The sequence below is a fragment of the Toxotes jaculatrix genome, chromosome 6 (assembly GCF_017976425.1).
Source record: "Toxotes jaculatrix isolate fToxJac2 chromosome 6, fToxJac2.pri, whole genome shotgun sequence".
Classification (NCBI taxonomy): domain Eukaryota; kingdom Metazoa; phylum Chordata; class Actinopteri; family Toxotidae; genus Toxotes; species Toxotes jaculatrix.
Window position 1 is genome coordinate 16,942,491 of NC_054399.1, and position 25,676 is coordinate 16,968,166.

The 25,676-nt window shown below is 40.4% G+C and overlaps 2 protein-coding genes across 2 annotated transcripts; both read right to left on the reverse strand.

Annotated features, from left to right (window-relative positions):
- Positions 1-780: 780 nt before the first annotated feature.
- On the reverse strand, positions 781-17,422 carry si:ch73-61d6.3 (occludin). The gene is made up of 9 exons (XM_041041223.1): positions 17,179-17,422; positions 12,598-13,192; positions 11,559-11,750; positions 10,973-11,140; positions 6,347-6,510; positions 3,859-4,077; positions 3,040-3,211; positions 2,666-2,707; positions 781-2,437 (listed from the first exon to the last, which is right to left on the reverse strand). Exons 2-9 carry the CDS (start codon positions 13,171-13,173, stop codon positions 2,336-2,338), a joined length of 1,635 nt encoding a protein of 544 aa, XP_040897157.1. The 5' UTR covers positions 13,174-13,192; positions 17,179-17,422; the 3' UTR covers positions 781-2,335.
- Positions 17,423-19,376: 1,954 nt separating this feature from the next.
- Positions 19,377-24,915, reverse strand: mfsd12b (major facilitator superfamily domain containing 12b). Its single transcript, XM_041040749.1, has 9 exons — positions 24,639-24,915; positions 23,821-24,031; positions 23,318-23,450; positions 23,006-23,191; positions 22,722-22,814; positions 22,506-22,598; positions 22,152-22,325; positions 20,977-21,071; positions 19,377-19,512 (listed from the first exon to the last, which is right to left on the reverse strand). Exons 1-9 carry the CDS (start codon positions 24,913-24,915, stop codon positions 19,377-19,379), a joined length of 1,398 nt encoding a protein of 465 aa, XP_040896683.1.
- Positions 24,916-25,676: the final 761 nt, after the last annotated feature.

Below are 25,676 nucleotides of genomic sequence, written 5' to 3' on the forward strand. Positions count from 1 at the left end.
TGGCAAAAGATTTCATTTGGGGTCAAAATGACCCTAGGACAACACAAGGGTTAAACTTGAGAGTAGCTGAGGCCACTGAAAAAATGCCCCCCCCCCCCAAAAAAGCCCAATTTTAATACACAACAACAGATTCTAGTACCGGAGTACTCTAGTACTCAGTATAAGTACTGAGTCGTTGCATCAAAATGATAAGTTAGTTACAAGGGCTGACTCCCAAGGGACAAAACTGAATGCTCTCAAAGCTGTCAGCATGCATACTAAATACACTCTTGTTTATTTATTTATTGAGTGTTGGTGTTAACTATTCCCCACAACAGAAAATTAAATTGCAGGTGGTGATGAAACAGATCTATCTAGAATTAGTAACTAGTATTACATTTGTTTATACTGCTTTCTCTGTGTGAGGTTTAATTGCCAGTAGCAAACCAAAGTTACAGTTTATAAAATGTCCTCATAACTGTAGAGGTCAAGTGCCAGTGCATGCCATGTGCCATTTCTTGTGAGTATAAAATGACAGAGTGTGTTGATTTTGTTGTGTTCTAACTGAAAAAAGTGTAGATTATGACAATTAGTGGAAAATACTGTCAACAATATGGATAATAGGATAATAGAGTAGAATATATGGAAATTGGACACAGAAAATCACTCTAGTGCCTAACAGCTTTAGTAAAAGGCTTTTAACAGTGTTTACCAAAAGAGGGCAGTAACCGCTTACCTTGAGTTCCATGTGATCAACGAGTCCTCCTGCTCTCCCTGCTGGATGTTCACTGCAGATGCACAGAGCTACAGTTATCTCGGAACCAGGAGGGTCTGAAAAAAACTGAAACAATAGGAGATGGATCTAACTACTTTTTAGAGAATTAGAAATGTTTATTACTTACTGAATTCAATACTTTTTAAACATCATACCATATGGAAGTGTACAGTAACAAAAAAAAAGGTCTTTAATAATAGCATCAAAGAAAATAAATTCATACAAAAATAAATGGCTCGCAAATGGTTTGTAAAATGACAACAATGTTCTTCATAAAAATACAAATGCATGACAAATCGAAAGCGTGTCTGATCAATTTCATAAGGTACAGCAGATCGTAACACTTTGCAAGCGAAGCGGATTAAAACAAAAATTACAGATGACGATGATGAAGATAATGATGATGATCATTTTCATTGGTAAAGAATCAAATGAAAAGATGTGATCGGTTTATACAGTCAGAAACAGTGAGACATGTTTTCCAGTTTGTTGAGGAACATCCATGACAAACAATATAAAAATAATCTAATTTAACTATTTTGCATAGCTTATGTATATTTCAAATGACCACTGATTAAAAAAAAAAGAACAAGCCATAGTGGGTCTTTAGTGTGTACAAATAACAGATAACGTCATCACATAGGCTAAGATATCTGCTGAATCTAAAACACAGATACGTACTGTAAATTTGTTCTTGGTACATAGAATGAACAAGATTCATTAAGCATATATACAACACAACAATGTCACACATATCTCATTGGCCAATTTATGCCCTTTTTGGTCTCACTGCATCTATAACAATCAGTCTCAACATCTTAGTTCAGACAAAAATCCAGTATTTTAAAAAAAAAAAAAAACAATACACATGGTCCCGGCAGAGAGCAGTTAACTTCACTGACACTGAAGTTAGTTAAAAACACTGACGAAGAGCACGAGAAAAGCACAACTAAAGGTCATTTGAGACAAAGATAACGCCATGCCAAGGGTTAAAAGAAACTTTGTATTTGCTCAAAAACAATCCCAGCAACCTGTCTCACCCATTACCATGTTCTCTACAATACTGTTCCACCTCTTATCTGAGGAGATAAAACAAAGAAAGGTTGCCAGTCTGGAGAGCAAACAGAGCCACAGAAACCAAGCACAGAGTAATCACAGGTGACTGAAGGTAAACTGACTTTCAAACAACCTTTCAAGTGGCTGCATACTGCAAACAATGAACTGGACCTTTTTGATAATAGCAGTGTTTACAATTGTTGAGGGTCCTGCTTCCATTGTCTTCCCAAAAAAGTAGTTATTCATACATTTTTTGATCAGAGAGAATGAAAGAAACACAAGCTTAGATCATTATTATTAACATGTATGTATTAACAGTATGTTCCCTGTGTGTGTGTGTGTGTGTGTGTGTGTGTGTGTGTGTGTAAATGTGCCCCTCTGTATCCAGTGTGTGTAGGTGCTGTGCAGGTAACTTTGGTCTCAGCATGTCACACAGTCTTTGTGGTATTTTGGAGTGTATCTTGGCCGGTGTCTGTGAGTGTTTGCTGTGTAGACCACAGAGCTGAGAGTCAGGACTGAGGGGATTCATGAGTGGTTCTTGTCGTAGTCCTTCACCATGCGTTTGATGTGGAACAGTTTGTGTCTCAGCCTGCGACACTCCTTCTTCTTAGACTGGTAGTCTGATGTCTGCAGAGCAGACAGAGCACAGATGAGTCGTTTAATACCACAGAACAGTGTATACATGCGTGTTCATTGCTGAGAGCACAAATGAGTTATTCTATAATACGAGACAGTGAAAATGTTGGCTCTTCTGCTCTAAAAACAGTAACACTAAATGCCTCCACAAATAACTGCAGTATATTCTTAATTTAGTATTTAGTTTTTAAAATGCCATCATCAGAGATGTGTTCTCACCTGCTTCAGATCCTTTAGTTGATTATATTCCTCTGCTACAGCCTGAGGACAAATTAAGAAAAATTATTTATTATGATCACGTCTCCCTCCCATACAAACAGAGTGTTGAAGGAACTGTTTTTTGTTCAGTTGAGACCTTGATGATCTGTCTTAGACTAAAGCACTGAGATTTGCCAAGAGCATCCCCATCTGATTGAACTGATCAGTGCAGTGACTGAACTGAGAATCTAATCATTCAAATGCTTAAGGTTACGGGTGCATGTAAATCTTGTTCAACTGCTCCAGCAGCAGTCTTAATTTTTTTGGATTAAGGCTCATCATGGTTTGATTGGATTTTTGTTAAGCTATGAAGGTGAGTGCTGTGTATATCCCACCTGGTATTTGGCAGAGGTGTCGTCCAGTGTGTCCAAATGCCGGCTGAGTTTGTTCAGCTGATCATTGATGTCGTCCATCTCGGCACACAGACGCTTGTACTCCCTAAGGTCGGCATCAAACTCTCTCTTGTAATCGTGACGCTGAGCATCAGAGGTTATCTCCGGATACATGCTGGAGGAGGAGGAAAGACAAAAAAAGGAGGCCGATTTGGGAGAGAAGAGAAAGACAAACAGATGTCAGCATCAGAGATAAACTTGCATCAGTCGCTAGAAAGAGCTGAAAAACACATTGTACAACCTTCACTGAGGTTACCAGGTTTATTGTTGAACCACAGGAACACACTGTAGAGGTCATGGTGGAATACTGCAAGTGCTGGTTACAATAATGGTGAGTCCAACCATGGCTAAATAAGAATACTTTGCCGTGTGTCGTACCTTTGGCCCAATTCTCTCATTATGCCTGAGTACAGTCCATGTGAACTGGCATGCCTTAGAGGATTAACTACTCTCCTGGACAGAGTAAGGAATATACAGGCCATAACCGCTTGCATGCTTTCTTGTTTAAGCATCTGCTTAATCACTGTTCTACTTGTGCATGTTTCAAACCAAAAGATATTCAAGTTGCATTTTCCTGTAAATCAAGTCCGTCTCATGTGAGCTTGTTTTTCTGAGCTTACGGTTTCATTCAGATCAGTGAATTTAGGTCTGGTCCTGAGGGATCCACAGTATTTGACTGCAATCTCCATTCTGACTTCTTGGTTAATGACATTTCCATCTCTAATCCAGAGACACAGTAGTTCAGTCATGTTTAATTCTCACCTCTCCAACTCCTCTATGTCGAGTTCATTGCCCGTCTCTCCTCCTGTGGTGTACTCTGTCTCATACTGAGACTCGTCCAACTCTGGGTTACGTCTGCGTCTCTTGCCCCTGTTGGCAGAGGGTTTGCGGCCCCCACCCGTCTCCTCTGAGGGGCTGGAGCTGGTCCTTCCACCATGGGACAAGGCCTCCAATGGCCGGCTGGTGGTCTTCTCTGAGTATCTGCAGGACAAAGAAACAAAGACATGAGAAAATTATTAGACACAGCTCCTTCAGTTGGCCTATACTGGAACCAATAAAAGAGTTGATGATAAATAACAAGTCTTGTTCATGAATTCAACATGAAGACCAGGGTTAAGTTTAAAGGCAGTGAAAACCTAATTTTACTATCAGCGTTTCTAAAGTTTGGCTGACTTCACATTAGAGATTTCTGACTGGTTTGAGGTGGTTTCAGCTGGAAATAGGTAATGTTACATACTGCCACACACCAATCAAATCCTAGAAAAATCTGAATCTGAGGTGACAGTTTAGGTGTTGTACATCCATGTTGCCAGTGTTGTCAGTTATGATAATGCCACTCCTACAGTCCTGAAAAAGCAGGTTAAAGGGGATTTTTTGACTGTTTCTTTACCTGAACTTTGATTGTTGCTTATTTGTGTATAATTAATGTCTTACAGAGATACTTAAGATTTAAAAGGTTTTAGAAATTTTGATTATTCTTCTACAAAAATAAAAATCGAAAACATTTTGCCTCCTAGAACAACAGCTGTTCCTCTTGGGAGCTGTTGAAAAACATCAACATGGAAAAATACCTGTCTTAAAGGAATAGCTCAACATTCTGGGAAATATCTTTATCCGCTTTCAGGCAGAGACTTAGATGAGAGGACTGATACAACTCTCGTGTCTGTATGTTAAAGCCAGCAGCTGTTTGGTGTTTTATGTCTTGCAAAGCCACCTCACTGTGTACGAAAGGTCCAACTGACCTTTGTTTCATTGCAAAGATACTAGCAGTGAGGTTTCATGAAGTACAATAAACTTCTTAAAGGCTAAATTTATGCTTTTCTTTGCAACATATGAAACAACAACATCAATTTAAATAAAGGTACATAAAGAAGGAAAGAAAAACTATTTTAATGGTCGAATAAAAGTGACTAAACAAAACAAATGTTTACGATATGGGGCAGACAGATACCATATGGAGGGAGCCAGACACTTAATGATTATTGTTGTTCACACCCTACAATTTGAATCTGTGCCATGTGGATGGCTCTCAGTGACCAGGAAGCAGGTACAGCTCTTTAATAACAAGACATGCTCAATTTTGTAGGCCTGTGGGGATTTGTAGAGGAATCCAAATCCAGTGGATATTACAAGTTCTTACAAAAAACACTGCATTATTCCAGCGACAGAGGACACGGCAGGTCTTCAGGCTAACATTCTTCAGCTTATGAAAACGCCAGCTCTGTTTACTTTGTGAGAGAGGGAATCATCAAAATAATAATATTCTGTACTTTAAAGCTGTACTTTAAAGCAACTCAGTTGCAGTGTAAAATAAAAAGATTAATTTATTTTCTCTTGTTAACTTTTTGGTCTGTTTTAAGGTGTGTCTGGATGTGTCTGGATGTACTTCTGCCAGGAGATGGACTTGTTTTTCAAAGGTTAACAAACTGTAAAGAGCAGTGTCCTTTAGACACGCACACTGAAGCACTGAGGACATTAAAGGAAACCAAAATAAGGCGCTTCAGAAATCATTTCTAGCTTTGAAGAAAAGCAAATACACTAGTTCACAAACATCCTACTTTGTCCTGTCCTCAGAGAATTCAATGAACATGAGACAAAAAAACAAGGGAAAATTAATCCAACAAAGGCTCAAAGGTCACACACACAGCTCTCTTTTGTGGGCAGGGCAATATGTTTTCATGGGCTTTGAAACGGAGCAGTGATTAGATACTGCTCGTGTGTGTCACATGCTTGAACAGTTGATTGTGTTGAATCTTTGCTTTAAAGTAAGCAAATTCAAATGTCGCAGCTACGATCTAAATAGACATTTAATATCTGAAAAAAAACATTAATTTCTGCTGGTGAACTTTCCACACATTGGTTTCGACATTCACATAAAATTAAAATGATCCGATCAAAAGTGATTTTGGGGGCAAATGGCTAATCCCACTCAACATATGTACCCACACTCATTTCACTGTGATTGTATTAAAAGTGTTTAGAAGCATTTAATCAGCTGAAATGTGCTTTGTCTGATTTGTATGTAGAACTGAAACGGGGCTGAGAATATCGACTTGCTGTGACTTGAAGGAAATATTTTTTGGCAGGAATTTAGAGAAGTAGATAATTTACATGAAACATGACACTGAACAAGTAATTTTACTATTAAAATATGAAATAACTGGTGTCCATTGACAACTATTTGTTAAAACCTAATAAAAATAAAAGTATATAAAGCAGAAAAAGGGGCTGAGAAAAAAGGGTCACCCACTCGTTGTCGTCGTACGTGTCCCCATTATAGGAGCTGCTGTCCACCTTTGCTGGGGGGTAGGAGATGACACTGTTTGCAGAGGCATTGAGCAGCCCACCTCCCTTCTCGGACACCAGCAGGGTAGGGGCATCCTGAACACTGCGACTTTCCTCCACATTGTTCACCTACAGCAGGCAGGAAAAAACAGGAGGAACAGAGTCAGCAAAAACAAACAAACAAACTGAGAACCACTCTGAAAGAGCAGGACACACCACAGGCTCATTTTCTGACTGACATCCTGTTAAAGGAGAAAGGACAAAAGAAAAGACTGTATGCCAAAGACAAAGGTAGGATAATTAGTGCTTAAAGTTTGAGAGAGCAGTGAGGCACGCAATTGTACAGCACAGTCCAACTCCTCAGTGAAATGTGGGATATCTGCTTGGTTCATGGAACTCGAAAAGGTCAGGAGAATTAAAACAAAGGATGACTAAAGGCTAACTGTAAAATAAACCCAACACTAACCATAAATAAATCAAAACCTTTGAGACTATAATATCATATCATTGATGTGTTCTTGTTTACAGCATTTTATATTAAACCATCTGTCTCTGATAACCTCATAACCTACAATGATTAGCCATAAAGATTTTATATACACACAGAAAATACCAAACAATGATTCCAGCTTTGGTTTCACTTCTTTCTGTTCAGATACGTCTTCATGAACACCTGGAACGGATGCACTCCTCCTTTCTTTCTTTAAACAGAAGGAAACAGCGTCAGTCATGTAAATATGGTTGGCCTAATCTGTATATCCAAGTCCTTCCTGTGAGGTCAGATGGCCTGCATGAGGGAATTCCTTACACTGAAGGCCTCAGGGTTGGTCCCAGTTTCTTCCAGTAAATTTATTAATCATTACATGCTTTCTGCAAAACCTCTACACAAAAGAGTAGAGTCTAAACTTTGAACGGGTCCTATTGTTCCTCTGCTACCTGGAATGCTAGCTGGTAAGTGAGCAGTTTTTTTAAAAAGGCTCAAAATCGAGGCACACAATATCTGCCTTTGTAAACAAAATAACACTGTAAATGCTGATGATGAAAATAAAACCTCTGACATCTACAGCCCCTGCACAGGGACACAAGAACATTTGCTGTACTTGTCTATAATGTGCATTTGACACCAACCCTTGGCCAGTGAGGCAAAAACTTCTTTTCTGCACAGGTCAGAGGCGAGAATTTACTATTTCCCAACTATACAGAACCATTACAAAACATCTTCTCTTCTGTTTTCTTGTGTGGTGCACTACTGAGCAATCTCCGAAATTCCAGGAACAGATCTGAACATCAGCCTAGCCCTCAAAAAACAATAATCTTTGGTGGGTGGAGTGTTTGGGTGGGGGAGAGTTGCCCTTCTTGGCAGCTGTAGGAGAATCCCATTTGAAGAGTGGAGTTCATGTAAGAATACCAACAATGTCCTCTCAGCATGCAGCACAGCAGCTGCAGGACTGTGAGCAGAGAATGTAAGCACAGTCCGAAGGTCTGAAAGTCCTAAACCTGCTGAAGTAAAGCAAAGAGGCAAAGAGAGATGTGGAGACAGAAAAGTGCATGTTGACGAGGGAAGGAGGAATTAAGGGGAATCAGAAAAGAATGAAAGTGTAGAGAAGTCAAAGTGAGGGAGATGTGTGATAAAAGAACAACGGGAAGCAGAGCAGAGCAGCGCCATGATGGAGGAAGGTAGAAATCCAGAAAAGGTGGTGCAAAAAGGAACATGAAGCACTGTTAAGAAAAAGTACAAAGATTGAGATTTACGATGTGTAAGGTGTAACATATCGACTTGAATAACCAAAACCACTCTTAATTCGACCCATGTGCTTCACCAAAGATAATGGCACTTGTGTGTTGCAAAACTAGAACGAACAATTAAAGCTAATTACATTCAGCAGCAGTAACTGCCAGATATAAAAGACTGGACACAATGAAACTATTGGAAACTGCTCTAAGCTGAATGATTAACTGTCTTCATATCAATCTATTTGACAGAATACAATTTTCACATCGCAAGAGTGGAAATTGAATATTAATTTACATGATTAAAGCCTTAACAAGTTGTAAAATCTTTATTGAAAGTTTGATCGACCAGTCCATGTTCAGTCCATGTCCAAACCGTTTTATGCCACTTCTAACCAACTGCTTAGAACTACATTTACTCTCTGAAGTAAAGTAATGTTTTAATCCACGTCTATGAAACCAGTCAGTGTGCAGACAGCCCTGCAGAAACGGACTTTGGTGACCTCATGCAGCAGACACAATGCAGCCCCCCCTCCCCTCCTCACCCCTTGGGTAAGCTGAATGAGGCCAGTGTGTGAGGTCATCAGAGCGAGCCAGGCCTCCCAGAGCTCGGCAACATAGATGGGCCCAATCTCAAACCGACCTCCGCCTTAGACTGTCACTGGCCTTGTGTTTAACGGAGCCAAACAAACCAGATGACTCATTCTGTGGCACAGATGCAGGTAGTGCAGCGACAAAGTTAAAAAAAATAACTGCAGACTGGATCACTGGAAATATGAGGACACTGAGGACAAGGTGGCAACACTTCCACACACAGATGTTACAAAGGTGAAACACGTATGTCGGTCATACAGTTAATTTGACACACTTTGGCTGACCTGCTTTTGTATAGAACACCGTCTTCAGGCAGCAAAGTAATTTATGTTTCACAACCCAGATACAGCACATAGATACAGTTTTGACAGTCATCAATGGCAAGGTTTGCTAAATGCAGTAGCAGGGCACAGTTCATTACTGTGGTGTACCTACAATAAGTCTGGTGACATCAGTGAGCATGTCTCCATTATTAGACACTAGTGTTAGTCATAGGATTCACTCTGGGCTTGTCTCATTGACTCTGTACACCTCTGTGTACATGATGACATGTTCTAGACAATGACAATCTCTCTCAAAAAACAAACAGCTCTATATAATCCAACATAACACCATGTCTGTTCAGCGCTTCTTTTCTCAGTCAGTGCAAAAGATACACCATGACCTTATTTGACTGATTTGACCAAATGATAGAGCTAAGCTAGTAATTCTGAGTCCTGTATATGCACTGATACATATTACCCACTGCAGTACATGCTTACGGCTGGCTAGGGAATGGGTAGCTTAGCCTTTCATCCCTTTAATAAAATCCTGAAGAAAAATCTGCTAAAGGGGTAATCTCAAAACTTAACAAATGTATCTATGAACATAAACTACTGGCATCCCCTTTAAACTTGTGTTAGACTTGTGTTTGCAAGGTTCATCACCATTTATTTACCATTATTAAGAGGTATCAGGTGGCATTTAGTGTGGTTAAACAGATGGGGTGGATGGGGAGCTGGGGGGGGGGTCTAGACTAGGAGTTTTTAGTGAATAATTGTTTACTTGCATGCTTAAAGGAATTTCAAATTTTTTTTTGTATTTCTTTCACTTTCAAATGGCATGTTTTTACATATTGTGTCTGCATGTATTGATTTGTGTCCGTGAACTCGTCTGTGTAATGTTTGAACAAACACTGCATGTCAACAATATGTATTGGGGAGGATGCATCACTCCAGCAGAACGAAAGGAAATATGCTTCAGATCCAAGCCACATTTAGACTACATTAGACTACATTTAGACTACTACATTAGACTGCCCTACTGGTGCTTCTGATTTTAACTCATTGTCATTCAACGTATGAAACAGGCATCATTTGAAAAGAGGCATGTCAAGTCAATAATCAACCTACATCTCAGGTAACAGTCCCACTTGTTGACGTTTAAAAAACCCAGGCTCTCTAGAAACCACCTGCCTGCTTACTATCTTCTCAGGTGGTTAATGATTACTCAGAGTGAAACCAGGTAGTAGGCAATGAGCAAACAACCATCGACTGCAATCAGCCCTGGCTCTGAACAAAGTGACTCAGAAAGAGGAAACTTTTGTACGGTAGTGTGACTGTTTCCCAGCGAGGTCATATAAACTGCTAAAGATCTATATATGATGCTCCTTTTGAACTTTGAGCTCATAAAGAGAAGCAATGAAAACATGTGAGCGATGTAAACTGGTGCACAACATTACAAAGTCTATTTGGACATAAAGAATAGTTAAACATGTTAAAAATAGCTTAGTGAAAGACAAACCAACCACAGGAATGTGCAAGTCTCAGCTTGGCTATTTACTGCATTAGCATGACCACAATCACCTCACCTGTCTTCATAACTGATGACTACTGAAGGGGGATGACTACCTCACTGATGACCAACCTACTTACCTACTTTGCATTGTAAAAGTGGGTATAATTTGATTTGACACGTGGCAACAAGTCACACAATTTGGTGACCGAAAGGGGAAAGCATATGTCAGTCAGTTTTGGTGGCTGAATCTTCTAAGCAGGAAAAAAAAAAACACTGTAGTTCATCATCTAATCGAATCTATCGGCGAACATTGTATTCCATCAGCCTTCCTTAGGCTGGATTTAAACTCTGTGTGACCCTGTTCATCTGACTGCAAGCTGTGCATGCAAAACTCTTTTGGGTCAGTTTGGGTCGAAATGTGATTTTTCTTTGTAAATCCCATGTAAACCCAGACTTATTAAACTGTGACTACCATTCTGTTGTGTCTTACCCATTCCTCCACATCTCTGCCCTCTGAGGCCTTCCCTCCAACAAGAGGCTCCTCCCAGTAGATGTTTGGTTTCCCGTAGCGCCAGATCTTCCCTCTAGTTTTGTGTGCAAAGAAAGCTGCAACACCCAAAGCGATTACAACCAGGAATCCACACACCATGGCAACTCCCTAGAAAAGCAAAAACAGGGGAATGAAATTTGGAAAGTTCTCAAGTAGATAAGCTCTGAGATAAAGCTGGTTTATCCTGGTACGAGAAGTACACAAATACACATATGTGACGTCACTGGGAGAAATACATATCACAATTTGTGGCTCCATGTACCACAAATGTGACAAATGCCTCATCACAGATGCCATTACAAGTCAATCAACAAAAAACTGATCAACAATTTTGAAATCACCTTAAGCTTAAGCTCCAGAAAAACATCCATTACATCTTGCTGTCTAAAATAAATGTGTATTTTGTTCATTGAACCTCCATAAAAGTATTACCAGTATCAGCCAATAAATCTGAAATAACGTTATAAATATTCACACTAATTCAACCCTTGATATCAACAAAATATGTAGAAGAAAAACTACAAACCTCCTGTGGGTCCACAAAGCAGTAATGGTAGAGGTACTGGTTGTACATGGGGAAGCCTCCCACTCCTCCCATTTGCGAGTAGCTGGTCTGATAGAGGTTCTGGCACATCATGAGCATCGGATTGTACATCATACTGGAGGAGCTCTGGGCCATGGGGTTCACTCCAACAATGTAGACAATGTTTATGATGCCCTGAAGAAGAAATGTATTTCATACATTTACAGTCATATTCACATTTACAATTGTGAAATCTTTCAGTCTCTTTTTGAAAAAGACTTATAGTAGTACCCCTCGGTGTTCAAATCAAATATGACTATGACAGCACTGTCAGGTCATGTGAAGACAGCAGCAATCATGTCATCCCAATGAACATACTGCAAATGCAAAGGTACAACAAGGTACAGCACAACAAGGACTTTTATCTTGGACAAAAAAACCTGTGATTATTCTCTAGTGTTTTCTGCTCTACCTGTAATCACATTTTTTTAACCAGCTGGAATCAGCTGGAAACTGAATATAGTGTGATGATGTGCTGAGCAAAAACACAAAAAACTGTAATACCCCTGCAGTTCATATGTTATATTATACTATTATATACCAGACATAGCATAAACATCTGGGTGTGATCTTGTATGAACATCTGTGTGAACGTGTTTTAACGAACTCAGCCAGTGGAACACTGGGATCTGAACAGACTGTACACAGTCTTGTTTCAGATTACATTTCTGGTATTTAGGGTTTTTGAAAACATGCAGATTTAAATACCGTTCATAACAGAGCTAGGCGTTTACAGCGGTTCTGACTGTTAGCTGAGATGTGGGACTGGGAAACTCCAAATATTGGACATTAATGTGAGATGTCTCAGCAGGAAAATGCTAATGCACTGATGCTAATGTAAGGTATAAATCAAATTTCTCACATAGTAATGTGAAACAGTTACATTATGAAGTCAGAGTTTAAACAAAGCTCAACGATCTCTACATGTACTCCATTAATAACAAAAATGTAGAAAAAAAACTGAACTATGAATAAGGTGTACCTGCAGGACAGCCATGATGATGCTGGTTATCAGGAGGGCCAGAAAGAACTTCCTGCTGCGGACTGTGTTGGATTTAGAGAAGCTGGTGATGAAGAATGCCAGTGCTCCTATGAAGTTAATGGCTGCCATGGCAATCATGGCGGATTTGGCAGAGTAAGGTGAGATGTAGGAGCCGTAGTAGTTGCCGTATCCACCATAACCCCCATAACCTCCTGAGCCATAGCTGCCACCCATGTATCCGCTGCCGTAGCCCATCCCAGAGCCATAGTAACCCGTTCCCATACCATATCCATACTGGATGTCCCACATGAGAGTGGAAGCCACGCAGGCAAATATGGCCACACACAGCACGATCACTGTAGCCATCATGGCCTTGATGATCCCGGGAGGTGACAGCCATTTGTAGAAGTGCTGCGGTTTGTCCTCAATGTAGTAAGATCCCGGCGGAGGTGGGTACGCGTTGTAATCGCTCTGGGGGCCATGGAAGCTGCCTGGAGGGCCATAGCCGTTGTTGGATGGAGAGGTGAAAGGAGGACTGTAAACAGGTGGACTCTCATAGTGCTGTTTGTCAAACATCGCTCACAGATGTCTGGAACTGTAAACAGAAACAACAATACAAAAAGAGATCGTGGGCATCCGCACAAAGCTGTGAAGAGCTGTCCGGCTCTGTTTTTCAGCAGCACTGATATGAGTAATAATGCTACGTGGAGAGATATGGGAAAGTTAGGTGTGACTATCTATGCTAATGAGGCTTAGTAACAGAACTGTGTAAATGTTTTACCATTTCCAAGGGAGTGTGATTTATGAGGGTACAAGTTAGGCTTGTTTGTGCAATTTTCTCTTTCGGTCAGGTTGAGTGCATTAACTTTCACTGAGATCCAGTGGGTTTTTTAATTCCATCATATCATACTGGTTTTCTATGTTAACAGGAAATAAAAATATTAGAGGAATGACCTTAGCTTTGAGGTCTCTGGAGCAGTAAATTCAGAATTGCTGTGGAGATGTCGGTACCAGGACGGAGAGTGCAGGGAAGCAACAATAGTTTCCTTTTTGCCTCTTCACAGGCTGTAGGAGTCTCTCTCCAGCCTCCGCAATGTGCAGCCAGACTTTGAATGTTTCACATCACTCCCTTCAGCTAAAAAAAAATTTGTTTTCTTTCTGTTACAAATCTTACAGAGAGATATCCAAGGCCACAGTGTATACAACTGAACAATGCCCATTCTTCTGCACAGAGCCCTACAGGGAGTGGGCTGCTTACATGTCGGAGTGAGAAGGCCTGAAAACAGCAGGGCAAAGTTGGTGTGGAGGACAAAAATGTCTGTTTTACTTTTTTCTTATTTTCAAATTGCAATCTCAGCCTGATATGAACACAATGCTAACTTATGTACAATGCTGAGTGTGATGTGGTTGCAACAGACTATAATATGTCATCTGTGCACGCACCACATAACAATAGGTGAATGAATTCACTGATTCATTGATTGCAACTAAAAATTACATTTGAGAAAAAAAGTTCAGTGATTAGTTGATTAATCTATTAGTCTGGTGACTAAATTGGGTCATTTCCCCAGAAAAATGACAAACATTTGCTTCCAAAAATTAATCATATGCTGCTATTCTGTTTTATATTGCTGTAAATTCATTATCTTTGGGTTTTGGATTGGGTTTTGAAGTGTTCACTGCAGCCCGAGACTAATTAATGAGTTTTTTGAAGTCAGCTGTAATTAATTTATAAATTAATTGTAAAGTATCCAGTCTACTGAAGTCTATCTTTATGCAAAAACATCTTTCTCTTCTTCAGGCATCTTGCGTGGGAGGTAATGGCCAAGATGGCCGACCATTCAGATGCTTAGACAGAGACGGTCCCTGGCACTGCCCATAGTTTACAGTCCTGGGTAATAACTCTCCTCCCTTAATGGGACTCTGGCACACACTGCGGCTGAGGTCTCGCCTCAGAGCCTCCATCCCAGACACCTTCCCATTATTCCCTCCCTCATTCCTTCATATCCTTCATCCCCTTCACAATCCCCCCTGCGCCCCAGCCCCTCTCTCCATCCCTCCATAACTTCTTGCCTTTGTTTTGGGAGCAGGAGGGGCAAAAGTCAAGGCTTCTCGTCACGGGAACAGAGTTGCCATGGAGTCAGAGTGAAAAAAAAAAAAAGAAGAAAGAAAGAAAATTGGGGCACTGTCCAGGGAGGATCAAACAAGGGCTCCTCTGTGCTGCTCCTGAGTGGAGTGAGATGGGACAGAAGGAGGGGAGGACAGGTGGATGGGGAAAGTGTGTGCAGTGGTATTAGGTGTCCTTTACTGTTGATCAACAGGCTCGTAAGCCACTGGGTCTGAGTTTATTTCCTACTGCAGTGTTTGATTGTATCAGTAACTGGCAGGAAACAATCAGAGGGTCTTTCCAAGCATTTAAATTCCACTGAAGGTCTATTCAGCCATGATCGCTGCTACCCTAGACCCCACAACTCTGTTTAACGTTCCCTTCAAAATGTTCTACTTCATTACATTAGGAAACGTACAGTATTTCCAGCCCAAGCTGGCTCTTCTTCAAAATCTTTAACACCTGCCAAAGACAATGGCCAATATGGTTAAAAAATGTGTACTTTTTCTAATGTGGCAATTTCCTAAAGGGAATGTTTAACAATTGGCCAAATATTTGGGAGGCAGAAATCACAGATACAGTTTTTTTTTTTTTGTTTAACTCAGCTAGAGCCGCAACGATGAATGGTTTAACAAGCAAAAATGCCAAACAGCTTCTCACGTGGAGGAATTTGCTGCTTCTTTTTGTTTACAATAAACCGAAAATGTTTGGGTTTTGGAATGTTAGTTATACAAAAAAGACATCTAATTACATTAACTTGGTCTATTAGAAATTTATGATAGTAATTTTCCAGTATTTTCTGGTGTTTTATAGAGCAAAAGATGAACTGGAATTGATTAGTCAAAATAATGATCAGCAGATTACTTTACAATGAAATCCATGAATGAAACCATAATGATTTATGTGGGGGCTTTTGCTCATTAAGGAGAAGGTTATTGTACTTTTACTCAAAGCACTTACTGTATAATAGAAGCACTAGTTGGAGTTACAGCGGCAGCAGCAGTAGTAGTTAGCAATAGTAGTACTAGTTGTAGTAGTAGTACAATGGTGTTTGTCTAAAACTGACTCTCAAATCTCATTGTCAAGCTGGGCAGAACGTCCAGCATTTGGACGACAGTCACAGGTCAAGTCAGACACCCACCAGCCGCAGCCTGAGCTGCACTACAACACAGAGACTCTATCATCTGCTGTTGATAATGGAATTCCAGTCATACAGTCACATGTCTCACATCTGTCAAAAACAATTAGGCCCCTGCCCCATGTAGGCTGGGACCCACTGGCACACACACAGCAGTCAGCCAAGACTTCCTGGCCTAAACACAACCCACTGAAAAAAATCTCCTGAAATCCTAAAAACACTCAGTGAAACTTCTGGAAAATAACATATGAAATCATACAGACTGGGCGACAAATCTTTTAGGTACACCCATCTAACACTAACGCACACTAATACACATACTGAAAGAGGTTTGTGCTGATTTAGCTTAATGGTCATTTTGGAGACTTCTCCTACTGAGTTATACAGAGCAGTGTTTTAATAGTTCATTGACCTGAAACAATTAGTCAGCTAATCAATAAGACAACCAACTAATCTGCAACAATTTTAATAATCTGTAAACCATTAATGCAATGCAATAAAACTAAACAGAACCACAAACTACAGCTTCCACAAAGTTGGATCAACACCTCTACAGCACAAACTGAATACTGTGACCTTCATGAAGGTAGGATTTAGAGCAGGGCTCCTGTATTGGACTGCATTAGTGTTGGTTATGCGTATGTATGCACTGTCATAACAGTGGCTATTAGTTAGTTACACCATTCAGAACTCTACACTTATATCAGAGGGATATTCATGCCACACTGCAGGAGTCCTCAATCAGTCATTGTTCTGACCTTACAGGTGCCTCACACACATAATCTGTGAAGTGAAACCACTTACGGATGAAAAGTAAGAATTTTAATGTTTCTAAACTGCTTTACCTGTGTTTACAGACACCTTCAACACCATCCTCTGGAAACAGCAAACAGCAGCTTGTGAAGCTGTGCCGTGATTTTTGGTTGTGGGGCTCCTTTGTGTTTATCTGTGATCACGGATTGTTGCTTTTAAGGTGAATTTGTCAGGCTGTTGTGTTTTTCAAGCCACAGTGAATTCAAAAAATCATCGGATTTAGTAATAACACAGGCTACAGTGCTTATAACGGTTGTTTAACCATTGTTTTCCAGTGGATTCGATACAAATGGTTTTAAACTGACTCCTTCATGATCAATAACAGTTACATCATGAGGGCTCCCACCTGTCCGAGTTACAAATCTACACTTATTAAAGCTGCGTTCACTCAGATAATTCACTATGAAAAGGAAGCGACTCAATACAATTTAATGAAACACATCCGTGCAGGTTTAGTCTGACAGAAAAACTTGACATATCGCTATTAAAGTAACCAGTATCCACCTTGTGTTAAGAATCTTACCTGAGGATCGCTGAATCAAAATGTAAGCTCCGCCTGCCCCTGTTTTCCTGTGAAAACTCTCCTTGCGCTGAAAGTTTGGGAACAGATGAAAAAATATGCATATATGTGTGTCCGTAAGAAAAAAAATATTCTCTTTCTGAATTAACTTTAACGTGGACCTCTTTGTCTGCAGGTATCTTTGAAAGCCGTGACTCCGCTTGAAGCTCTTGTCCCAGGCGGAGACAGAGACAACGGTTTCCGCACAGACAACAGCCTCTGAACAAGTGCTTTGTCCCGTCTGTGCGCGGAGATGAGGCCCACAACGCCGCGCTTCAGCCGCCAGAGGTCGGCCTTTCTGAGCTTTACGCATGGGCGGATTATGGGACACTGGGCCCCCTACGTCTCCAACATGGAAGCAACCATATGGGACAGAGACGCACAGACAAGTAACTCTTTTAGCAAACATAAAGACACACATTTAAGGGCGAAAAGGTTAAAGTGAATAGTTTTTCAAGAAGCTGCGATTCCACCCACAAGTTTTAATATGTTTGATTTTCAGTGCCGCTCATCTTTTCTAAATCCCCGGCATTTTTCTTTTGTCCTCACTGGTCATGAGTCCTACTTTCTGTTTCTTTCTTCAGTTTGTATTTATTTTGTTTCCTGTTTCACAGCAAAGTTGCAGTGCCATTAGTTTGTTTCAGTGCATAAATTCAGTTGCATTCCTCGATGAGAAGAGAAAGAAACTGAGCTGCACTCTGTAAAAGCAGCTTTAAAACACTGTGACTCATTAGCACAAAATGAGACCCTAAAAGCGACAAACCTAACGTCAGATTAATTGTGGTTCTTAACACAGAGAAAGTGATGAATTAAAACTTAAGAGTGAAATGAAAACTCATGCAGTGTCTTAAAGAGCCAACAGGACTCACAAATGATGGTTGTACCTGCTGGAATTGATTTTTAAAGACTTTGAAACAATTTCCACATCAAGAAGACTTTAAATCACAGATGAGGGCTTACTGATGAGGCCCCTCAGCCATTATAACATTTACAAATTCAAAAACATTCAAACAGTTTTCATACGATTTCAAACATACCACAGGAACAGAATAGATTAAGGAAAGAAAACCATATGGTGTGTGAACATTACTAAATGATTCAAAATTGTAAAAGGATGCAACATTATAAAGGAATGACTACAATTATCAAACAAAATTCAGTTTTGTTCCTGTGTAAGTCTCCACAGTTTCTCTGCTCCGCAGTTTTTCCTTTGGTCAGAACAGAAACAGTATGTGTGCACTGTATTTTCTTCAGATTTACTTTCCCCAGCCAACCAACCAACATCTCTCCTGCTGAACAGAACATGGTCAAAGCAAGTGGTACAAATAACAGTGATCAGAACCTCTCATGCTTACAGTCTCTGTCTCTCATTCACACACACATAAAAGAAGTTCACCCAGTTCACCACCTTGGAACAGCGCCACAACTGATGCCAGGTCAACTAAAACATTTGGCTTCATTCACTCTAAAAAGTCAAAGCAAATGTTGAAGTAATTTAATGCAATTTAAATAATTTTAACCATAAGCATGATTATCTTCATGACATAATCTTACGTGTATTATTTATGTGTCCAATGTGTTTGTAGATATTTCAATTTCTAAATTCTACACTGCATTTATTTCATTTCAAGCACCTTTTTCTAATCACAAACTTAATTTGTGAGCACAGCTGTTAGTCAAAGCCCAAATTATTTGTGCTTCAAGTGGAATTAGAAACCTTTGATGTGAAGCTTTTAATGTTCTTTCATTCTCAGCTTTATAAGTCTTACAAGCCCCTACAACAAAGCAATGTAGTTACATATTCATACACTAGATGGTGGCATGGCTTTACCCTCTGCACCATTTCCCTTATCCAACAACAAAGGCATTCCTTAAAAAACTTCTTAAATGACTAAATCTTCAGGGGGAAAAAAAGGAAATTCTGTCCAAATATTTTTATATGTTCATAAGCCTTGCTAAAATCCATCAGGTTCCACAGCCAGCAGACATTTTGATTCTGAGTTTAAGAATAAAAGCCAAAATATGAAAATCCAGAGTACGCCTGATTCTAACATCATGTAGTGAGTTGTCTAATCCCTGATATGGCATAAATGGTTGGATTCTATGTGCGTGCACAGGTATAAGACAATAATGACCAATGAGTGTAGTGCAAATTTTGAACCCTAATTTTTCCGTATCCTGATTGGCCAGATGAGAATTGTGAATAGGCATAGCGCTGCAGCCACGGCGACGCCCCCGGTAACTGTCGCCATGACGCCACGATAAAACCAAACACAGTCCAGGCAGCACGACTCAGTGCTGTGGGAGAGAAAAGAAAGTGGGAACAGCTTTTGATAAACAGCGACAGAAAAGTAGCAAGAGTTACTGTGTTTTACTGAGTGCTGTAAAACTAGATTAATGCTTTCAAATCTTCAAGAAATCTACCACTGAGTGATTTCATTTTGTAGGGAAAAACATAGGAAACTAATGAATATAACTATTATAGCAGACGACAAAGCAGAATACATCTTGTTTCACCATCAGGAACAGACCGTACTCCAGTGGTGGATGTGGAGTTCATAACGCTGATTTTCTTGTTCAGTATCCATGTGAACTTTGTAGTTGTACTATATTCAATAAATCACTTTCTTTTAGATCGTTGATTCAGCCTTTTAGCTTATGGACCTGATTATGTGTTGAAATGTGCATTCGGCTCATTCAGGCTGCTGATCTCCTGTTCTACCACATCCCAGAGATTCAGATCTGGTCACATGGGAGGCCACTGGAGTTCACTGAACTCACTGTCATGTTCATGAAACCAGCTTGAGACGACTTTTGCTTTGTGACATGGTGCATTATCATCCTGGAAGTAGCCATTACAAGATGGTAAATTGTGGCCATAAAGGGATGAGCAACAACACTCAAGTAGTCTGCGGTATTCAAATGATGATTGCTTGGTATTAAGAGGCCCAAAGTGAGCCAAGAAGACACTCCCCACATCATTACACCAGCAGCAGCAGCCTGGACTGTTGATATAAAGCAGGCTGGGATTCCTGCTGTTGACGCCAAATTCTGAGCCTACCATCTGCAGCTTCATCAGACCTGTCTTCAGCTGTCCAGTTTCTGTGAGCCTGTGCCCACTGCAGCCTCAGATCATTGTCCCATCCACCTCAGTGTTGTTCTCATTCTGAGATGCTTTTCTGCTCACCGCACTTTTAAAGCGTGGTTATCTGAGTTACAGTAGTCTTTCTGTCAGCTCCAACCAGTTTGGCCATTCTCCTTTGGCCTCTCTCTTCAACACAGCGTTTCCCTCCACAGAACTGCAGCTCACTGGATGATTTTTTGTTTTTAGCACTACTCTGACTAAACTTGGGAGACAGTTGTGAGTAAAAATCCCAGGATAGATCAGCAGCTTATCAATCATGCCATACTCAAAGTTACTAAGATCACATTTTTCCTCATTCTGATGTCGTGATAAAGCTCCTGCCCTGTGTTTTCATTTGCTCTGTACTGCTGCCACATGACTGCTTCATGCATAACTGCATGAATAAGCAGATGTACAGTCCCCAGTAAAGTGCCCAGTGAGTGTATGTTTTTGAAAATTCCTTTGTATTCTGACGAGGTGGAAAAACCTTGGCAGAAGTGAAAACAGACACTGTTTAGTGGTTGATCTGTCTCTGTGGGAAACACCTATGTCTTTTGTGTCAATTTTTCCCTAAACTTTCATTTTAAAGGAAGCACAGTTAAAAAAACCAGCTGGGTTTCAGTCTGAGAGAGACTCACCTGCATGGTCGGATGCTCTGGATGATGATGACCCCCACACCATTAGCCACCTTGTCTGTGAGGCTCATTGATCCATAAACAAAGGCTCCACTTTGCTGCCAAACAAGACAGAGATCAAAGACTGTTACAGTCACTGCAGCAAAGCACAAAGCAGTGAAATCTATCTAGAAAGCCTACACAGTTCACAGCTTTTTTTTTTTTTCTGTTAGCTAAATAAGATGCACAATCGAACCTCTGTCTGCATTCATCCAGTATTTTCATCTGCCTCTTTTCAGAGAGACTGCAGTGAAGTGAGTGAAGAAAGTCAGACATGAGAAGAGATGTGACGGCAGTAACATCTGCCGTGGTTCAAACACCACAGCTTTCCTAGAGCATCATCTAACACGCCTTTGATTCAGTGGCACAAGGACAAAGTGACTGGTTTGATAATCTTACTATTACAACATGTACTGATGCAGTTATCACTCTGTAGATCTTCAAAAAATCCTCCTGTGACTGGTGAACTCATTCTGATGTGACATTTAAACAAAAAGGCAGCTGTTAATTTCAGCCTTGTGATGCGGTTTCTCCTGACCTTATTTGTTCAAAAAAAAAAAAAAAAGTAACCACAAAGTGAAAATTCCATGTTTGTTTAATGAAGATAAGAGTCAGCGTCTGAATATTCTCCTGGACTTTGAAATTTCATTTTGAAGTGGCATGTGATTTTGGTATCAGTTACCTAAAAAGCAGCCTCTGATTTGTTTCAAAAAGAAATTTCTGACAGACTAACAAACTCAGTCATTTTTAAAAAGACTGGACACTAAAGTTTTTTTTAGCTATTGTCCCTCAGATAGAGGTGAATCATTATCATAAATTTGTTGGGGACTATTTACAGCTGCAGATTAATACACATTTGATGAGATGTGAGAATTAACAGACGTGGCGTAGTGTATGCAGGATAGATTCAAAATAAATTACTCAGTGCGAGTTTGCAGCTTATTTCTATGCTTTTTAATAGAACTGGAAAACACTGGGGCCCAGTGTCACAGAGGAATGAGATATGTCAGGCTTTAGATACACAGTCAAAATAGGAATAACAAGAAAAATATAAAATATCACAAGCCTTATCCTTTAAATTAATCCATGCAGCAACTACAAAGCTGTCAGCTTTTGTCAGTTAGCTGCTCTCCACCTACCGTCTGTTCTCCGATGAGAGTGGCGGTCATAGACAGAGACATAACCAGGATTGTAGCTGAACCTCCTCCCAGCAGCACTGCTGCTCCATAGATGCTCTTAGCTCCCATGTTCTTGTCCACAAAGACCCAGGTGGCAAAGCCGAGCACCAGCAGCAAGCCAAACAAATAGGTAATCTGACAACAAACAAAATTCAGTTCAGTTCTCTTCTACTTTTTCTTTCAAATAACTAATATATCAATCAAGTAACAGATATGAATTTATTACATAAGAGTGCTGTTGCCAATATGATACCAGAGCTTGTAAAAACTGATGAATCCGAACTAAGTGAAATCCATGGAAACTGAGAGACTCACGCTGATGCCTATGCGTTTGCTGACTGGTTTCATGACCAGAGAGCACACAAAGCTGCTGACATAAATCACCAGAGGTATGATGGCAATGAAGTTCTGAGGAGAGAAGCAGGAAATTTGTATTTTAATTGGAAGCATTTCAGAGACAGAGGCAACATCAGGACTGAAAAAAACTGTATATTCATACAGTGTTATAAATACAAACAGTGAGGGCCTTACCTTTGGTAACATCAGTGAGTTGGTGAGGTAAACTGAGATGTAGGTCTGAGACAAGTTGACTATGAGTCTGGTGCACATGTACAGAAAAGCCACCTGGTTCAAAACAGGAAACATAATTTAAAAGACCATCCATGTTTTGTTTTTTTAGCTCAAGAAAGACATATCATGCTGTATAAAGTTCACATCTTTTCTTCATCTGTTGTTTGATGTATTCTGTTGTGTGAGAAAGAGTAAGCGAAAAGGAAGAGAAACTTTTCAGAAGAAGCTGAAAGTTATCCAGTCACCTGATAGAAGGAGGGCTCCTTTAACCACTGCTTCCACTGAAATACAGGGCGAGACAAAGATTCCTGTGACGGGGAAGGTGTGATCAGCCCATTCTCTCTCTCTGGGGATGGTGCATTCTCTTTCGTACCAACATGGAATATCAGGGAGAATGATGCCCCAGTGCCCAGCATGATGAAGGCCAGCATCTATGGACAGAGAGAGAGAGAGAGAGAGAGAGAGAGAGAAAGAGAGAGAGAGAAAGAGAAAGAGAGAGAGAGCTATGGTGAAAAGAGAGATTCAGCCAAAGTGATTTCACCTCTCTGGAACCTTACCCTGAAAAGAGGGATGTCCTCCTGGCCCAGGTTGTCTGTGATGGACGGGTCCACATTGTGCTGAGCCTGGAAGTGAAAGAGCAGCCAGGCCACAGTGTAGACTGTGATGTTGGACACCACAGTGAATGCATACCTACACAAGGAGAAGGAGAGTTTTTACAACAGTTTCAGCAGGACATCCCAAATGTATGTTAGACAAATGAAGAGCAGGGATATTTGTAAACAAAATAATGTAAACTGCTTTGGCACTGGCCAGACCAAAGCACCACACCATCAAGAAAATAATCAGCATATTAACCAACAATAAATAATAATAAATAATTCAAAATCAAATCAAAACCCATCTTCCAGGACCTGCACTTCTAAACTTACACACTCGTTTGTTCAGTCCATTGAAAATCTGAAGTTTATCCTTCCTTTATAATAAAAACTGAGTAAATTGTATATTTTACATTTAAAGAAGTGATCAAATGTCCAGTGTATCCATGGTGACATCACCTCACCTGTATGCAGTGAGCTCCACCTTGGCGCCCTCACTGGACACCAGCTCTGGGATAAGAGATAGGTGTGAGATCTGAGTTGCTGCCCAGCCGAACTGGAAGATGATGATGAAGGGAGAGAAGTAAAGGATCTGAGCCCACTGAGGAGTGCTGTCGGTGCAGGCCAGGCAGGGGTTGAAAATGAAGGGGAAGGACACGAGAACACAAACGGTTCCTGGAAAAATAGACAAGAAAATGTTTGAGAAAAGTCACTTCAATCTTTCTAGAATATTGTTCACTGTGAGTTGTGATACACTGTGGTGAGTTTAACAGTTACAATTACTTTTATTTCACATAATGGCATATAATCAACTAGCAACACACATTATTATAAGGTACTACTTACCCCCACGTTTTATCTTGTTGCACAATATAATAACTTGCGCACATGATTTAAAAAAACTGTTTCTATATATATTTACATATACCTTCAGCAAATATGTTGCCGTGTTACAGGTTAAACTATCCAGTGGTCCATAGAATAGTTAAACATAGCTCCTCTTGGAGCAGCTACATCAAAATGCTGCTTGAACGTTTTTGGATCATTCATAATAATCCAATAACCGGCCAATATACATACATAAATAACACTTTGAAGGGTTCATCTGCATTTGAAATACTTTGGATACTTAACGTAGGCCTGGAAACACTGTGTTGTGCTTTTAGTTTGGTCAAATTGGAAACCCATTTCCAAAACTTCTTATCTTCTGAAAAACTGACTTAGAACGTGCTGCGGGACACACCTACATTCACCTGCAACATTTTTCCAAACAGACACTTACCGAAGAAATGCCAGGTCTTTCTCTTGCCGTACCTCAGCAAACCAGGTGTTCTGTCGGATTCATACCCCACCAGAGGGGTACAGACTCCGTCCGCTATCTGACCAATCAGCAGCATCACACCTGCATAGGTGCTCTGAAACCCGAGGACGGCGTGGAGGTACACCAGCAGATACGTGAACCACATGGAGGCGCACAGGTCGTTCAGGAAATGTCCCGCTGCGTAACATAGCCGCTTGCAGACCGATAAAGACCGATCAGCAGACACAAACTGCTCCATGACTGATTTGACTCCTGTGATAAAACTCTCTTTATTCACAATTATAGATCTGCCGTTGTCATATTTACAAATACATGATGCAAATAGTTACACTGACAGACGTTGAGCAAGAACTCAGCGCAACCCTGGTCTGAGCATCTCCAAAAAAATCTCCCCAATTACAAATCATATTATAAACGTAATGTAATGGATTACGCCAAGCTGGGTCCCCACGCTGGTCAGCTGAACCGGTTTAGCTTTCAGGGGAACAATTCAAAGCGGCAACAAAAGCGTCTCTGAGCTGTCAGCGACCCTCACTGATGATCTCGCGCGTAAAAGCGCGCTGGAGCACCGCGACATCTGGAGATGACTTTTCTCTTTAGGTGATTATACAGCGCTGTGACGTATACACGCCTCCGATGTAGACTAAGTTAGTAGAATAACCAAGTTGTGGTTATGAGTGGGTTTAAAAACTCGTGAGCTTCAACACTGTTACTAAATGTGGCCGCTTCCTCTTCTTCACATGGCGAATGATTCAAGCAAGGAACCCACATTAGGCCTTCAAAACACGGTTACAAAAACAGATCCCCCGCCTTCATAACTTATAATCAATTAGGTTTGTAGACTTTTGAGAAGATAAAGCGTGGATTTCAGGAAAAGCTGATTAACTTACATGCATGCCCAAAGCCTGTGATCTTATCATTTCAACTGTTTTCTTCGGTTGCACTGTTGTGTTTGGGCCAATCCTGTTGAAATGAACACTGAATTGACATTAATCATAA